Here is a 16,642-nt window from a genome sequence, read left to right as displayed (position 1 = left end):
ATTTAGGATAACATAATATTCATTTTTCGTTAAAAATTCATTATCATTTTGGTTATAAATAACTATTTAGAACAATTCAATCATACGAATGATAGTTATGTACAATAATTATCATACATTTATCGAATTGTTAAGGATTGTTTGTGATTGACAATGAAATTCAAACAAAACAGTGTTTCCCTTTTAGGCGACATGTGTAGGAAAACCATGATATAGAATCAGCTTTGTTATTTCGTTTATTTTGAATTTCTAAGGATAGAGTAAAAAAGCAGCATTTGTAATAACATCTTCTTTTGTAATTTAGCAGTTGTCTTATACCACAGATATGAGTTGAATTATTGAAAATTTGCCATAATTTTTGACCTCGTCCTATCTAAAGGTCATTTTGTACACAGAAATATACGATAAGTTCCAGTTTCGCACCAATGCTAAGGTTAGTGCATGAGTAAATGTAAACAACAGCAGCCACTACCCTTGGCCAGATTTTGTCCATTAAATCCAGTGTCCGTTGGTTCCGGGTCCATTAAAGCGAGGTTTTACTGTACAGTGCTACCGCGCTTTTTCGTGCTTCATTTTGTCGCGTATTTTTGTGGAACACATTATTCACTTTTCCGCAGGCGAACTTTCACTAATTCACAGATTTTGTAGATAACATTACTACAGTGTAAGTACACTGTGAATTTTTTTATCATAAAAATCTGTATTTAGTCACGAACACAAATGAAAAAATACAGTACAGTAATTAGTGAATAAACAGTGTTGCTCTATGAAAAAAAGCGAATTACGGTAGTGATAATTTTAATTGTTTTTACCAATACATAAAGAAAATAGGACAACTTCAGTACAATGAGAGTAAACGACTATGCTTATGTATACAGAGGTAACTTGATTAGTTTTTAAACGTTCTGTAAGACAGATTTATTAAATTTGTATTAAAGAATTATTTAATTTGTATTAAACATTTTTAAGATATTTTGCTCTGTTTACATTAATATTGATATTTTAAAATTAGTAAATCATTGTTATAGGCATTTTAGGGGCGTATATACATAAGAGTAACAGTTGTCAAAGGATACTAATCTAAGATGGCTTGGCTGTTTGGGATGATGGTGTGGGATGCATTTTTGTTTGAATGATATTCAATTGTTTTGGTATGATAATTTATGATATATTTTTGTTTGAACTACTAAATTAGGCAGTGAACTTTTAAAATAGACAGTTATAAGGGTTTTAGTGTAAGGGGTACAAAGTGTTTGGCAGTTATAAGCAGCTACGGTATAAGCATTTTTAGAGGGGATTTTGCATATCCACGGTGGGTTCTGGAGCCTATCCCCGCGAAAAAGTGGGGGAGCACTGTATAGCAGTCGGTAATCATTTATTCAAAATAACAATGGAAGCTTCAGTAAGATCTGGGTGACACAAGACAAGGCGATCGCGATACCAAAGAGGAGGAGACCAGAGGTGCCAACCGTCTAGCGTGGTGCCACAAGCACACCACCCGTGCTGAGAGAAAATTGATTGTACAGTACTAGCACAAGGATATTATAGTATCAAGGGCATCCTGAAAAAACTGCAGCCCATAACATTTTACTAAGGGAGAATGATGAGACATGTCAACACTTAGCACAGCAGCAGCAGAGGAAGTGAAACAAAAACATAGTAAAAAAACTTTATTGTCCATGGGCTAAGAAATGGAGAAAATATAGTGTTATGAGTAAGAAGACAGTAAAAAACTTTAATGTCCAGGGGCTAAGAAATGGAGAAAATAGAGTGTTATTAGTAAGAAGACAGCAAAAGAGCATAAGGCAACTGCTACTGTGACCAAACAAAAGCAAAACTTACTGATAACAAAAAATATATGTTATGATTACTGTATAAAGAAGAATTATCCCAAAAATCCAAACTTAAATAGTATACAGATTTCAGTATACATAAATTAGAATAACATTCTTCTTCAGACTCAGCACAGGTTCAGGGAAGCACAACAAAAACAGTCATAAGAAATTAAAGCATTTAAATAGGAATTAATATAAAGTAGAAATGCAGTGCAAGGCAGCTGTTACTGGAACTGCAAAATAAACTTAATATGCAAAACTAATTATTCTCCGAACTTGTAAAAAGCATATTCCCTGCAAATTCATGTTTATGGTTCAGTATCGTAAATAAATGTGGAAAGTCTTATGCTTTTAATTTGGGAGATATCAGACATATGACTGAAATTACTGGAGGAGTAATGCATACCTCCAATAGGGGAAAAGCAACAAAAAAGGCTGGTCAAAAGAGGCAACTAAGCAGGGATACTGAATAAATTAGAATAACTCATGACCAAAAGGAAAATGGCAGGTACTCATGAGAAAAGCCAAAACTTTTGAAACCCTTATAACATATCAAAGAGAGTTAAGATGTAAGTGAACTACAGTGCTTGAGAATATTTGACCACAGTACATCACTTAATAAAGAAAGGAACGAAAGAGTGAAATAATTGGTAAAGAACTGATTGTAGATCCTGGGGAGCATAGCACACATATGATGCCATTGTAATCACACATACATATGATTTGCTAACAGTGATCTGTGAGCTGGGTGTGCTTGGTGGAACTTTACTTTTTTCAGCTCTTCAGGCCCTTGTGGATGGGATTGTTTCATAATGAACAAGGCTAATCATTAATAATGGATTTCTTCCAACAAACACTGCTTAAATGTTATCATGCTGTGGTTTGTTTCAGTACATTTTGTATGATGCTGTAGATTTATGTGCTGTAGCAGCATATAGTGCTAGCTATGAATACCTCATAGTATAGTGGTCTTAAAGTACTGTAAAGTACTGCATGCACCTTTATATGACTTAGATGTGATATAAAATCCATTTCACTGCTGTATAATCTGTAATCAGGTGGATAGGAGATTGCTCATATTTATGGAAGGTTGGGTTTTTTGACTAGAGTATATCATGTTTAACAGAGTTTGGTATATTTGTTATATATTCACCTGCAGTGCTAGATTTCAATACAGTACTGTATTAAAGATGAAAAGTTCACTAATATTCTCTTCTCATTTTCCTAATTTTGTACAGTATAGCTTAATTTTTGCAGCATTGTCCTTATGACAAAAATTTTATGATAGATGAAAATATAGTAATTGTAATCATGTTTCAGTGAGAATGGAGTTTGTTTCTAGCATTTTTAGTTACTTTTACTAAAAAAAGTACTACATACATATATTTGTGTATATAATGTCCTCATTAAGTAGATAAGTAGGTTATTGCTCTAGCAAGTAAGTGATTTGATGGTGTAAAAGTGTTAGAGTTTATGTCAAAAATATTATGGACATTAACAGTCATTTATCTTGCATTACAGCCCCTTGCACTAACAGGAAGAGTTCACACGGGATATACCCCAGAAGATAGTTTTCCCCAAACACCGACTCATACCAGTAACTCTGAAACATCTAGTAGTCAACAGCAACCCTCAGATAAATTACAGGCAAAATTTCCTTTAGTAGATGCCTTACTCAATTTGTGCCATAGCGCTGTAAGTACTTATATATATATTTTTTAACATGAGTTTTGGTCATACAGTACTCTAGTACCCATTTCTGTTAGTTTTGATTTCATAATTGATGAAAGAATAGTGCTCATTCTCAATTAATACATCCTTTTTTATTTGCATTTATTCAAGTCAAACCCATTAAGTACCTATAATTAGCCCAAAACCATCCTTGGTGCTTCATTACTTTTTAAAAAATAATACTGTAATGGAAATAGCAGCCAACCACTAGTACTGCAAGTTTGTTGACATTCAGGAAGCCAGACAGCTGCAGGTATTATGCTGGTGTCTGCAAGTGTTCACTGCAGGTGTGAAACCCTCAGATGTTTCACTTTTGCGATTCTTTGTTAATTTTATCTGTTATTCATTTCCATTGCTATTTTTATGTTTGTTGCTCAGAGGCAATATGCTTATTAGCATATTTTTTTGTCAGTTTTGGAACACTTAAGGGAATTATAATAATGGGTGGATAATGGCCCCATTTTTATGTATACAATTGTCTTTTGTTTTGGTCAAAGAGTAGATCAACTAGCACTTCAAGCATAGTTTCAGTTCTGCATATACTTCAGTTATTGTTTATTTTTGCTAAGTTTGCCCGTATATTGGTATTGATTAGTGGTAGCTAATTAGCAAACGAAAAGCTGTTACTTTTTTCTTACAAGTTATATTTAATGAATTTCATTACTACCTTTAAGTATTGTTTGTGATGATTTAGGATTAGGTTGCCTTGTAGACAATTTTGCCCATCTGCATTTTTGCTCTATATTAATGAAACAAATTATATAGCAAGCTAATGCCGCCAGTAGTGGTGCACTATTGGTATTACTAAAGGGTGTTTGCAGCATATCTTTGGCCCCTTGTTGTACCCACCTTTTAGCCTTTTGCTTTACTTCCATTCCCAGTTCCTATCTTCAGTCTTGCTTGTTGAACCTCTCTAACTGTTGTGTCTTCGTGCAACTGGCTGTTTGGCCCAATTTCACCTTTGCATCCTTGAACTTTATGCCTTTACTTTCAAAATCTCTTTATCTTGCTGTCCAACCATGGCAACTCCTTTTCACTATCGTAGGTGTTGAATGGCCATAAGAACCCCAGTACTTGGGTTGACAGCCAAAATTTCATAAAATCAATTAACAAGAGAAATTTGGTTCTGTTAGTTCTTTAACTATTTTGTTACTATTGAACTGTGTACCCTGTAAGTACATGGACTCTGAAATTTTTTTTTTATGCATGATGTGGCACTTTATTCACTTCATCGTTTTTTCTAAGTCCATATTAAATTTTGTTGGGTTCCAGCATACATTGGAGTACATGGGAAATAAGATAGGGCGACTGGATGATCTGTCTACTAAAGAAACCTTTGAATTTAATAAATGAAGAGTTCTCCATACCCTTCATGACTTTTGAACTCACACGTGGTATAAACTAGCAAAGCAAGCTGCACTTGAACTAATTTACTTCCATGTAATTATTTTTTCTCATAAGCCAGAATCTTACTTCTGAAGATTTGGTAAATCAGAACAAATTGAAACAAGTCAAGAGTGTTGTATCACCTTGGAAACACACCACATCAATTTATCCAAGGGATGGGAAACTGTCATCAGCCATTTGTGTGTAGGACACACATTTCAGTGATGGGTTTTTGATGGCTAGTGGGAATCAGCCGCACTGCTATGCATGCTGGTTCCTTTGACTTTAAGGCATTTGCTAGCTGAATGCCAGTCTTGCAGATTTTAAAAACCGGTACTACCTATCTGAGTTGCAGGGACCTCCATGTGAAGATTCTTGGAGAAAATGTTGTGTGCAATGCCAGTAGCATTTTTATATATATTATATTTCATAACATTGTACATGGCAAAGGAATTAAGTTGTTATTATTCCTTTCATTCATTTCTTTGGTTTAAGATTGATGTTAACCCCTTATGTTGAAAATCTGACATAACAATATGTTTATGATGATGATTTTTACACCTGAAATGCTATTTGTGCAGAATGTAGCAGACAGAGCACTGAACCTGACATTAGTTATCTTATACCTTTATCCTATTTCTCACATTGTAAGAAATGAGTTTGTATAAGAAATGAAATTTGTAGAAAAGAATTACATTTGTTTCATAAATGTAATTCTTTTGTACAAATTTTATTTCTTATACTAACACATTTCTTTGAAACTCAAGGTGGGAAAAAAATTAGGTTTGTTTTTATGGAACAGAAGTTTTAATTGTTTTTGTTTTGTAGTTTTCAGCCAAGAAGCATTGGTTTAATATGAATTGTTTATTGTTAATATGCAGTTCTGGTATAAGTTTGAAAATGGCTGATTATGTACATAATTTCCCTTCACCTTTTGAATAAAAGTCTCATTAGTCCTCAAGAGTTCCATGGCATGTACACTAGCTTAAAGATATAAATGCTGTATTTTTTAACTCAGATACCGTGGTACTGTACTTTCTTTTTAAACTGAGGGTAGTATCATTAAAAACTAAATTTGTGTTTTGCTATAGGACAGCAAAATAGCCAACAGCGCACACGAATGTCTTATTGGAATTGCCAGTGTCAGGGAAAGTCAGAGTAGTAGCACAATATCAAGGCATACACTGCTTCCTCATTACTTGGCTACACGACTTGTGACGTCAGCAGAAGAAATTCCTGTCGATTCAGAGCCAGCTCTTATAGAAGATATACCAATGTCAGACAAAGCAAGGTTTGTGGAAATTATTCAGTAAAATAGATATGGAATTTGTACATGCTTAATTATCAGTAATTTTTGTTTTATTGGCTAATTTTCTTAGTAAAACTTTTATATATTAGGATTTTGAGATTATTATAAACTCCTTTTGTTTCTTTGCACTTCCATTACTGTACTTTCAAATAAGCTACTCCTCATTTTGCTGAAAACTGAAAACACCTCATTAGCTGTAGGAGAAGAGATGAAGATTTGGCTTTGGTAGGTTAGCACATGCTCAGAGTATCCTTAGAACCCTCTGGGTTGACTGATAATTTTTTTGTGTATGTGCCAACTGGTCAGCAGTTCCCAGAGATTCCAAGATTTTTGGAAGCATTGAGGATTAGTAATTTCTTTGTAATTTTATTGTATTTTAGCATTTCCTTTCTGTGCTCTTTATATCATCTGTCGTGATTATCATTAAATCCTTGGTTGTTGATATCTGTGCACCCTATTGTTATTGCTTATGTGCCTAAGAAAAAAAGCCAAAGCACCTTTTGAGTTGCAGATACAGCGTAACCACAGTGGGCCAATCAAATTAATGTAACACTGCTTTAAAGGCTCAAAGAACCAGGGAACAACTTCCAAGGAAATCAATTGGAGTCATTCTTCTGCATCAAGATATTGGTGGCTTTTCATTTTACCCCTCTATAAGTTACCTCTCTATAAAGTTTCATATACTGTACTGTATAATCTGTCAATTTCAAGTATTAAGTAGAATTTTGTTTTTAGGAAATGTTGATAATTACATGTTTGTTGTAGTTGTGTAATTAGCTGCAGTGTGCAATAAAATATAAGGAAAAACGTCCTGCATGACATATTATGTCCAAAACCCATTTAGCAGTCATGCTGTTTACATTTGGACCTAAAAACAGGTGTTTTCTTTCTGTTGGTCATCAGAGACCAAAGTCACAGTCACAGGAAGAATTGCCCATCAGAATTCTGTCAGTTTTTTGTCTCCTTAGGCACTTGGAATAAATGCTTTACCTAGTTTTGGGTCCCATGGAAATCAGAAATGCCTTCGCTGGATCTCTTATTCTGGTGACCAGTAATCTAACATCCTACTATAGCACATCAGTTGCAGTCCACCCAGCAATTGGGAAACAATTTTTTTTTGAGTAATAGGATGAGTTCCACTTTATGTTCCTTTCTTCAGGTTAGCCACCGCTCTGCAGGTTTCCGTTAAGGCCTGTATGCCATTAACTGCATGGAAGAACATATGACTTCAAGCACTGTTGATGGCTGAATGACATGCATGTTATAACCACTTCAGTGAAAGACCTTTGACCATTTCTACAGATATTCATACACTTGCACCAAGATGAGTATTTTTCCAAATATGAAGATACATCTACAGATGGAACTTAAGTTCCGTAGGGTCGATGAGTAACCAGGTCTACTTAATGGGAGGAAAACTTTTTTACACTATTCAAATTCAGTTCCTTCTGTAAAGAGGTAGCAATATGTCTTCAGCCAGCCCTTCTTGCTAAGGAATTAGTCCTCCCCAGTCTTTTTCAGATCTTATTCACTCCACAGGCCAACAAGTTTTGGATCAGTAACATCTCACTTAGAGGAAATTTTAAAAATTTTCATAAGGATCCTCTGTCAACTAGTCTCCAATATGTTAAGAGAAAATTTCTTGCACCTCACCTCTTTCTGAAGATTCTTCTGCATTTTGATGCCAGTCTCTTGGACCTGAGCAGCATTAGGTCAGACATTTCAGCAACAGCTTTCTAACCAACAGTTCAGTGGAGTAAAAAATCAGGAACCTGGGTCTGCCAGGTATCACTTTTGCCTGGAGGAATGATAGTTTAAGCCAAATTCATTCAGTGTAAGCTTTCAGTAGTAGCAGACGCCTCCAGTAGAAGAGGCCAGGTCCCTCTCCAAGTGCGGCTGTTTAGTTTTGACAAGCATGCAGGGGGGACCATTTTGTGCATCCAGTTGAGATTATTGTTTAGCACCAACATCCCATGGAACAAATAATCAACATTTTGCATGCATTCAGGAGCTTCTGTAGATGGGGCCAACTTTGGCACCAGTTTTTTTCAATCATCACTTAGAAAAGTATAGTTTTCATGTTTAGAGACCTTCCTAGAAGTACTCTTGGAGATGGTAGTATCTACTGATATGCTCGAGACCATCTCCTGACCTAATAATATATACTATCAGTGTATTTTTCAAAATGGATTTCTTGTAGCAGAAGGAGTTTTTTGTCTGTTCAGTGTCCCTTGGTCATCTTTTTTGGTAGTGGAGGAGGCTGTGTGTCTTCAGTTCATGATTCAGGTCAACATTTTTCTTGGACCACCAGGCAATGAGGCCTCAAACTAGTTACTTTAGTTATGTAAAAGACTTCATTCCAGCAGCTTGTTAGGAAGTGCTTATCAGATTCTTTTAGACTTTTACCCTGGTGTTGAGGTATGATTTTCTTCGTTAAAATTTTTATGCAAGTCTCCCTTCAGCCATCCATTAAAAGACTGTTTTTTTTTTTTTTTTTTTGTCAGCAAGACTATGGGCCATTCTTTATGGATTTGGGTGTTAAGTCTCATGCCTCAAGTAACTGAGTTTCTTTTTGACCCTTTCTTTTGTGGCAAGAATGAGAAAGACTTTTTCCCTGACCAATCAAGGCAGTTAGTTTTTTTCTTTGGTGACCCTTCCCACAGACTGCTATGGAAGTCAACAGATATCTTTCTCCCTTTGACTGGCTGGTCTTTGACTACACCTTGGAAGTTGAACTGACCAAGTTAGTTTTGTATATACTGTGCAAGTTTTCTCACCATCTCTGCCATGATTACTTAAAAGTACATGATTTATCTTGCTTATATGAGTTTTTTCCAGTCAAATTAAATGTTGCAATTTGGCTAGATGTGAAGGCTTTATGACTTTCAGTGGTTACATCTTATACATTGTCTGGCTAACCCTTAAATGCCGAGCCTCTATTTACAAAAGTGTCCGCCGTATGCCGGCGGCGTTCGGGAGTTAGCGCCGAAGCGGAAAAAAAGTTTTGTTTTTTTTAGATCACAGCAAGCTTAGTTTTTAAGATTAAGAGTTCATTTTTGGCTCCTTTTTTTTCATTGCCTGAAGTTTAGTATGCAACCATCAGAAATGAAAAAAATATTATCATATATGAATATTGAAATATATGACAGCGCGAAAAAAAAATTTCATATATAATTACGTACAAATCGCGTTGTGAGCAAAACGGTTAAAGCTAATGAGTTATTTTTTTTTCATTGTATTGTACACTAAATTGCGATGATTTTGGTATATAACAAATTGTAAAATAATCAAAGCAACACAGAGAAAATATTATCACAAAATGATGCATGAATTCGTAACGAGCGGACGTAAAAAAAATGTTTTTTTCAAAAATTCACCATAAATCAAAATATTGTGCTAGAGACTTCCCATTTGTTGCAAAATGAAGGTAATTGATTGAATGTTACTAGACTGTAAGTGTTTTAGCTTACAATTGAAGTTTTCGACCATTTTGGTCAAGTTAAAGTTGACCGAAGGGCGAATTTTTTCTATTTATCGTGATTTATATGAAAATATTTCAAAACTGATAAAAGCTACAACCATGAGTTATTTTTTGTTGTATTCTACATGAAATTGCACACATTTTCATGTATAACACTTTATGTAACGCCTAATAGAAAACAGTGCTAAAATTACGACAAGGTGACTAAAGAAATTCTGAGATTTTCAGCCGAGTTACCGCGAGCTGAGGTAAGGAAAAAGTTTTTTCAAAAATTCACCATAAATCGAAATATTGTGCTAGAGACTTCACGTTTGTTGCAAAATGAAGGTAAATGATTGAATGTTACTAGAATGTAAGAGTTTTAGCTTACAATTGCGTTTTTCGACCATTTCGGTCGAGTCAAAGTTGACCGAAGGTTGAAATTTTGGCGCATCATGATTTATATGAAAATATTTCAAAACTGATAAAAGCTACAACCATGAGTTATTTTTTGTTGTATTCTACATGAAATTGCACACATTTTCATATATAAAACTTTATGTAACGGCTAATATAAAACGGTGCAAACATTACGACAAAGTGATGAAAGAATTTCTGAGATTTTCGGCCGAGTTACTGCGCGCGGACGCAAGGAAAAAGTTTCTTTCAAAAATTCACCATAAATCGAAATATTTTGCTAGAGACTTCCAATTTGTTGAAAAATGAAGGTAAATGATTGAATATTACTAGAATGTAAGAGTTTTAGCTTACAATTGCGTTTTTCGACCATTTCAGTTGAGTCAAAGTTGACCGAAGGTTGAAATTTTGGCAGTTATCGTGATTTATATGAAAATATTTCAAAAGTGATAAAAGCTACAACCATGGGTTGTTTTTGTTGTATTTTACATGAAATTGCACACATTATCACATATAAAACTTTATGTAATGGCTAATATAATATGGTGCAAAAATTACGACAAAGTGACGAAAGAATTTCTGAGATTTTCGGCCGAGTTACCGCACGGATGTAAGGAAAAAGTTTTTTTCAAAAATTCACCATAAATCGAAATATTGTGCTAGAGACTTCCAATTTGTTGCAAAATGAAGGTAAATGATTGAATATTACTAGAATGTAAGAGTTTTAGCTTACAATTGCATTTTTTTTACCATTTCGGTTGAGTCAAAGTTGACCGAAGGTTGAAATTTTGGCATTTATCGTGATTTATATAAAAATATTTCAAAACCGATAAAAGCTACAACCATGGGTTGTTTTTGGTTGTATTCTACATGAAATTGCACACATTTTCACATATAAAACTTTATGTAACGGCTAATTTAAAACGGTGCAAAAATTACGACAAAGTGACGAAATAATTTCTGAGATGCGTCGCTGATGCTTTCTAGTGGGAGAAGAATGAAATTCGCACATGCGCAGCTGGATCACGCTTGTAAACAAAACAACAGCGTGTTGTGTGAACTCCCAGCATCCCTCAAGGCGCGTGATTTAAAATTTTTCGCAAACTAGGCCTATAAGTATTTTTCCGCAAATATTTAAAAAAACTTTTTGTAGTCGACGTATTTTACGTCCACTTAGCACCCGACAGACAATTTTCGTCGACGTAAAATATGTCCAGTCTGCGTTAAAGGGTTAAACAAATCATTTATAACTAACTAACATCTTATACAGTAGATAGAGGTTAATGTTAATGCTGCTTAGTAATTTACAGCCATATATCACATATTCTAACAGGGTTTCAGTCCATATTTTAAGCTTGACCCACTGTTCCCCTTGGAGCTTTGAATTCTTTAATCCTCTTATTTCCAGGAGCTCCATCCTCATGACTCTTTAGTAACTGAATCAGACTACATAGAGAGACTCAGCAAACCACAGTGAACCAGTCAAATTGATCTTTTTTCTTCTACAATTGAATAAGTTGTCTGGAATTTCTTGCATTGCATAAAGATGTTATGTTAACATACTGTATTGGGTTTGCTTTGAGAAGATTAAATTTTAGAATGCGTTGTGACTTTTTACTTCTATATCACACTTACTTCATTTTCCACTAATTTAACTAAAAACATGAAGTATACCTAATCTACAATAGCAAATAACATTCTTTACTACGTATATGGCCTTTGTTAGTTCTATCATTGTATGGTACAGTATTTTGTTTTTTAGAGAGGCTAGTGAAAACAGTGACAGTGATGAGGAAGAAGAATTGGGAGAATTTCCTGGCAGGGCTGAAGTAGTCACCTTCTTGCATTGGCTTACTTACTGTGATAAGGTAATTAATTATCTTGTAATTACATGAGGGGTGAAACTTTTGTTTTATAAAGGGGCCTTAACAGTACTAATGTTGGTGTCTAAACCAGTTATTTAGTTGAAACTGACTTTTTGACACTAAACAAGCAAGTGGGACTTAGTGTGTGCAATGAATTTTGGAGTGTGGAATGGGCTAGTTATAAACAGTGAATTTATATAAAAAGCTCTTTTCTTTTTTAACAAAATCATATACAGTATACTGTAATGCTTATTTCAGGTGGTAAGCGCTAGTGATGGAGTGTTAGGCTCAACTATTTGTAGCACTGTAAGAGAAGTATTTTTGGAGGGCATTCTTCGTCATTCTCTTACAAGTAACAATGAAGACATGATATCTCTATACATTGCTCTGACAACCAAGATAGTTTTGGCAGTGTCTTCTCCACTTCTTGTAAATAGTAAGTTTTCTTGTGTTTTGTTAAATTCTTTGGTCCTTTTGTTGAAGTTGGTAAAAGTGGTCAGCCATACAGTACTTGATTTAAACTGCACTTCCTTAATAAGAACTATTTATTGCCCATTGTATTTTTGTTATGAAAAGTACAAAGAAGTGATCTAAAATTTTTGCTGCCAAGTTCCAGTTCTCACCTAATATTTATGGAGAGGAAAAGTCTGGTGTGTGCAGTATGTTTAGGAAGTGGGGACTGCACAGTCAGTAAGTTTTAAAGAACAATTCCTAGAATAATAGATATATAACAAACTGAAATCAGCATAGGAGTTGTGAGTCCAAGTTAGATGTAATGTAAAAGCTAGGCCATTAATGAGACGGACAACCTTTGATAAAGCTCTCTATACAGACATGATAACATAATCCCAGAAAAGGATGGATAAGTCTTGAATAAAAATGAAGCTGCTTATAAGTGTTGTGAATGCTGCATCAAAAGAGCACATCTAACTTTGTTAGGCAAACTTATCCTTCCAAGTATATTTTCACCTTAATAGCCCAAAGTGCAGGGATTCACTTTCCAAGCTCTTTAACAATAAAGTATTTACAAGATGGCATGTACAGAAAGTATAAGATGAAAATTTCTTTGAAAGGTGTAAAATGAACCAAATATGCAACGAGAAGGCTTTTACTTGTGAATAGGTATGGCAAGGAGGAATTTCAGGGTCTTTAATGCAGAGAAGAAAGACGGCTGAGGAAGATGCCAGATCCTTGGAAGACATAATTAGAGTTAGGGAAAGAGGCACATGTGACATTGCTAGCTACAGGCACTTTATGATTGTGGTAAGTTCTTCAAAAATAAATTGTAAGGTGATCCTTTTGGTAAGTTCTTCAAAAATAGATTGTAAGTGATCCAGTTTATAATAAGTGCCTTATAACATGGATTTAATAATTATGCCTTCCTTGCTCCTGAAAAATTGCAAGAAATTTATTATATCTATAAATCTCACCTAATATTCATATAGCCTTAAAGTCTCAGGCCACTGGCTCACTCAGCAGTTGGGGGAAAATAAAAGAAAATAGAGGGGTGTCCCTGGTTTTATCAGCCTATCTTGTCTTCCCATTTACTTTCCCTCCAGTAGGTAAGGAGAGAGCAACTTAGTATCCTGTGATGTCACTGGCAGTACACTCTAGTTGTTGGAAAGTATTCGATTGTTTTTCTTGTGCTGAGCTAGAAAATTGGTATAGTTCTACCTTTTTTTACAGTTAGGATGTCCTCAATGTATAGTAAGCCAAATCCTGAAGTTAGATATTAGAGGAATAATCATTATGGAACCTTTAATCGTGGACTAAGCATGACAGCCACTCACAATGTGTGATGTGTATCGGTAAAGCATGTGGCATTGCAGATTGCTACCTCATATCTAGTGATTGGCCTATGAACATTGTGAAACAGTATATTAAGCACAGGAGCAGAATAGAAGCAAATAGGAAAAGAAAGTTGTTTATTCTGATGTGAAATAGGTATTTGAGGAACAGGTAGACTTAGTCAGGTAGTGTTCTTGGTGAACGCTCCTTTGACAAAACTACCCACCCATGTGTATACCCTCCCATTTCTTGTGCATAAGGATATTCATTTTTTTCTTTCTTCTTTACCAATTGTTTTGCATTCCATAACCTTGTGAGAGGGTGTGCCCATGCCCCATCCTTACAGGAGTGGGCTCTGGATTGCTGTGTGTTAGTTCAGTGACTTATTTAGAGAGCTGTTTGCCTGTGTACCAAATCATGCCGAAGGATGAAGGGTTGTACCTCCCAGCACTTCCGTCTCAGTCACCTCCACCCCTAACCTGGGAGGAGGTTTGCCTACCAACCCAAAGCTGTGTGGGTAAGAAAAAATCACCTATGCATCCTTCGGCTCCTCCATCGCAGTGCAAGCAAAAGGTTTAGGTATTAAGGGATCGTGAACCATATATTTGTAGAACTATATATTGTCTAAAATTCAAAAACTAGAAACTAGTAGGGGTAACTTTCTAACTTTTTGGTGATATTATTACATTTGGAGGCCTGCTCTTTAAAAATCTTTGATTATTTAATACAGTATGGCTACTCTTGACACTGGCAAAATGTAATAATCAGATTATCTTGGTCATTTTTTCCAAGTGGTGAGCATGAAATGCTTCATACCACAAAAAGTTACCTAGCATCTTGTGCAATAGCTTACTATTTCATATTTTCTCTATGACAGTATTGATGTTATTGTTTTACATTGTGCTGTGATGAGACTAGTGTGCAAGAAGTGATGATTTTGAGTGTATGCATATTTTTCTTTGTTGTCGACATTATGTAAATATATAAATATATGTTATTGTAAACATTCTTAAATCAAAGAGACTGAAACGTGGCCCATTTAAGCAGCTAGACCTTCAAGCACAACATTATAAGAAAGAAGCAGTATGCCCAAAAAATCCTTACTAGCACTACTTCCATGGTAGTTGCAGCTACTTCTGTTGCCTGTTTGGCAGTGTGACTTCTGTCAAGATGTTGGCCTGAAGAAGGGTCATGAGCCAGAACAGTGTTTCTTGGTGGAGCAGAAGAAATTGTGAAGGCAATAGGACTTACAAGGAATCAAGGGGAGAAGTGAGAGTCAGCAAATGGAGGTCAATGCCATGAACTTCAGTATCATAATGAGAATCAGATTGTCTGGCTGCTGCTAACAACTTCACTGTTGATAAAATGCCTTTAGAAATGGCTCCAGGCAAAAACCAGTTCCTCTGGGAAGATGACTAGAGCTAAACGGTGGGGCTGAAGAAATAACCTCACACCAAGAACTGCTGAAAAACTGAAGGAAATATATACCTTCATTATTTAATGGCATATAAGCCATGTAGCACACCTTTGCTCTAGCATCTGTTTGATGAATACAGTACAGTATAGCAAAGATGGGAAGGTAGAATACAAAAGTAAAGTAAAATTATGAATAATAATAAAATCCATAAAAAAGCTGCCAGAATGTACAGTGTACATTGCAAAGATAACTGCACACTATGTATACAGTAACAAAATAAAACTAAAACCCAGAGGATAACAGTTTACTCATAAGTCTGGCAGAATGAAAATTGACAAAGTAAAGCAGACTAGAAAAAGCTAGAATATAGATACTAAATAGATAAAACATAGAGCAACCACTTATGAGTAGGCTTTGAAATCAAATGAAGCAATATAGAAATAAGTAGATATGTTTCCTGTTGAAAGGTCAGCTTGGAGCTACAAAGTGAGTGCATCCCTTGGGAAAATCAGAAAGTACTCACAGTAACTTGATTGCCATATATATAATCCTTAACATTGACTGAGGCTGTGAAAAACTCCACTGATGCAATGGTAAAAAATGAAAAAAAAATCAAACATGCAAACACTGGGACTGAGGGAAGAGACAAGAACTGGGGGAGTTGGCTACTGAATGCCAAAGAGCTCATAATGTTTCTGAAATTTTGTGGAGACACAAGATTGGGCCATATTTAGAAAGAATTGTGTTATGAAACAAAGTAAATGTAAACCATTGCTGACAACCTTATTTTCTTTTGCAGAAATTAGTATGTACTACAGCTCTCTTGTGCTATTAAAGGAATAACGGATTGATTTTTTTACACTTTTTTTATATTTATTATGAACTTTCTATGGTCATTATTACTGATGGACTAAGTATGTTGTAAATTTGGGACAGTGTAATAAAAAATCAGTTACATAATTTGAACTTTTTTAATTTTTCATGGATTTGGGATTTTATATAAATTTTGTGCACAATACACACACACACACACATATATATTACTGTATATATATATATATTTATAAAATATAATAAATATATACAGTATATTATATATATATATATATATATATATATATATATATATATATATATATATATATATATATATATATATATATATATATATATATATATATATATATATATATATATATATATATATATATATATATATATATATATATATATATATATATATATATATATATATATATATATATATATATATATGTTTACATCAACTGATTTATTCTTCTAAACCCTATCTGTCTTTATTTATCCATTAAAAATGTAGTGAATTATTTCACTCTTAAAATTAGAGTAATTGAGAAGGATATTCAAATTTGCAAGTTTTTTTAGCTACCCTACTCAGTGAGAGCAGTCAATACT

At 34.5% G+C, this 16,642-nt stretch overlaps 1 protein-coding gene across 1 annotated transcript in view; it reads left to right on the top strand.

Moving 5' to 3' along the window:
- The window catches only part of LOC136832764 (FHF complex subunit HOOK interacting protein 2A-like), a 47,846-nt gene that overhangs the window by 11,266 nt on the left and 19,938 nt on the right, over positions 1-16,642 (top strand). Inside the window, exons 6-9 of the mRNA XM_067094297.1 lie at positions 3,357-3,530; positions 6,044-6,243; positions 11,901-12,006; positions 12,262-12,439. Coding sequence (XP_066950398.1) covers positions 3,357-3,530; positions 6,044-6,243; positions 11,901-12,006; positions 12,262-12,439 — 658 coding nt within the window. The remainder of the gene's footprint in view (positions 1-3,356; positions 3,531-6,043; positions 6,244-11,900; positions 12,007-12,261; positions 12,440-16,642) is intronic.

This window comes from Macrobrachium rosenbergii, chromosome 50 (assembly GCF_040412425.1).
Source record: "Macrobrachium rosenbergii isolate ZJJX-2024 chromosome 50, ASM4041242v1, whole genome shotgun sequence".
In the NCBI taxonomy this organism is placed as follows: domain Eukaryota; kingdom Metazoa; phylum Arthropoda; class Malacostraca; order Decapoda; family Palaemonidae; genus Macrobrachium; species Macrobrachium rosenbergii.
The sequence above is the reverse complement of the archived record's forward strand: the minus strand, read 5'-3'. Positions and strand labels throughout refer to the sequence as shown.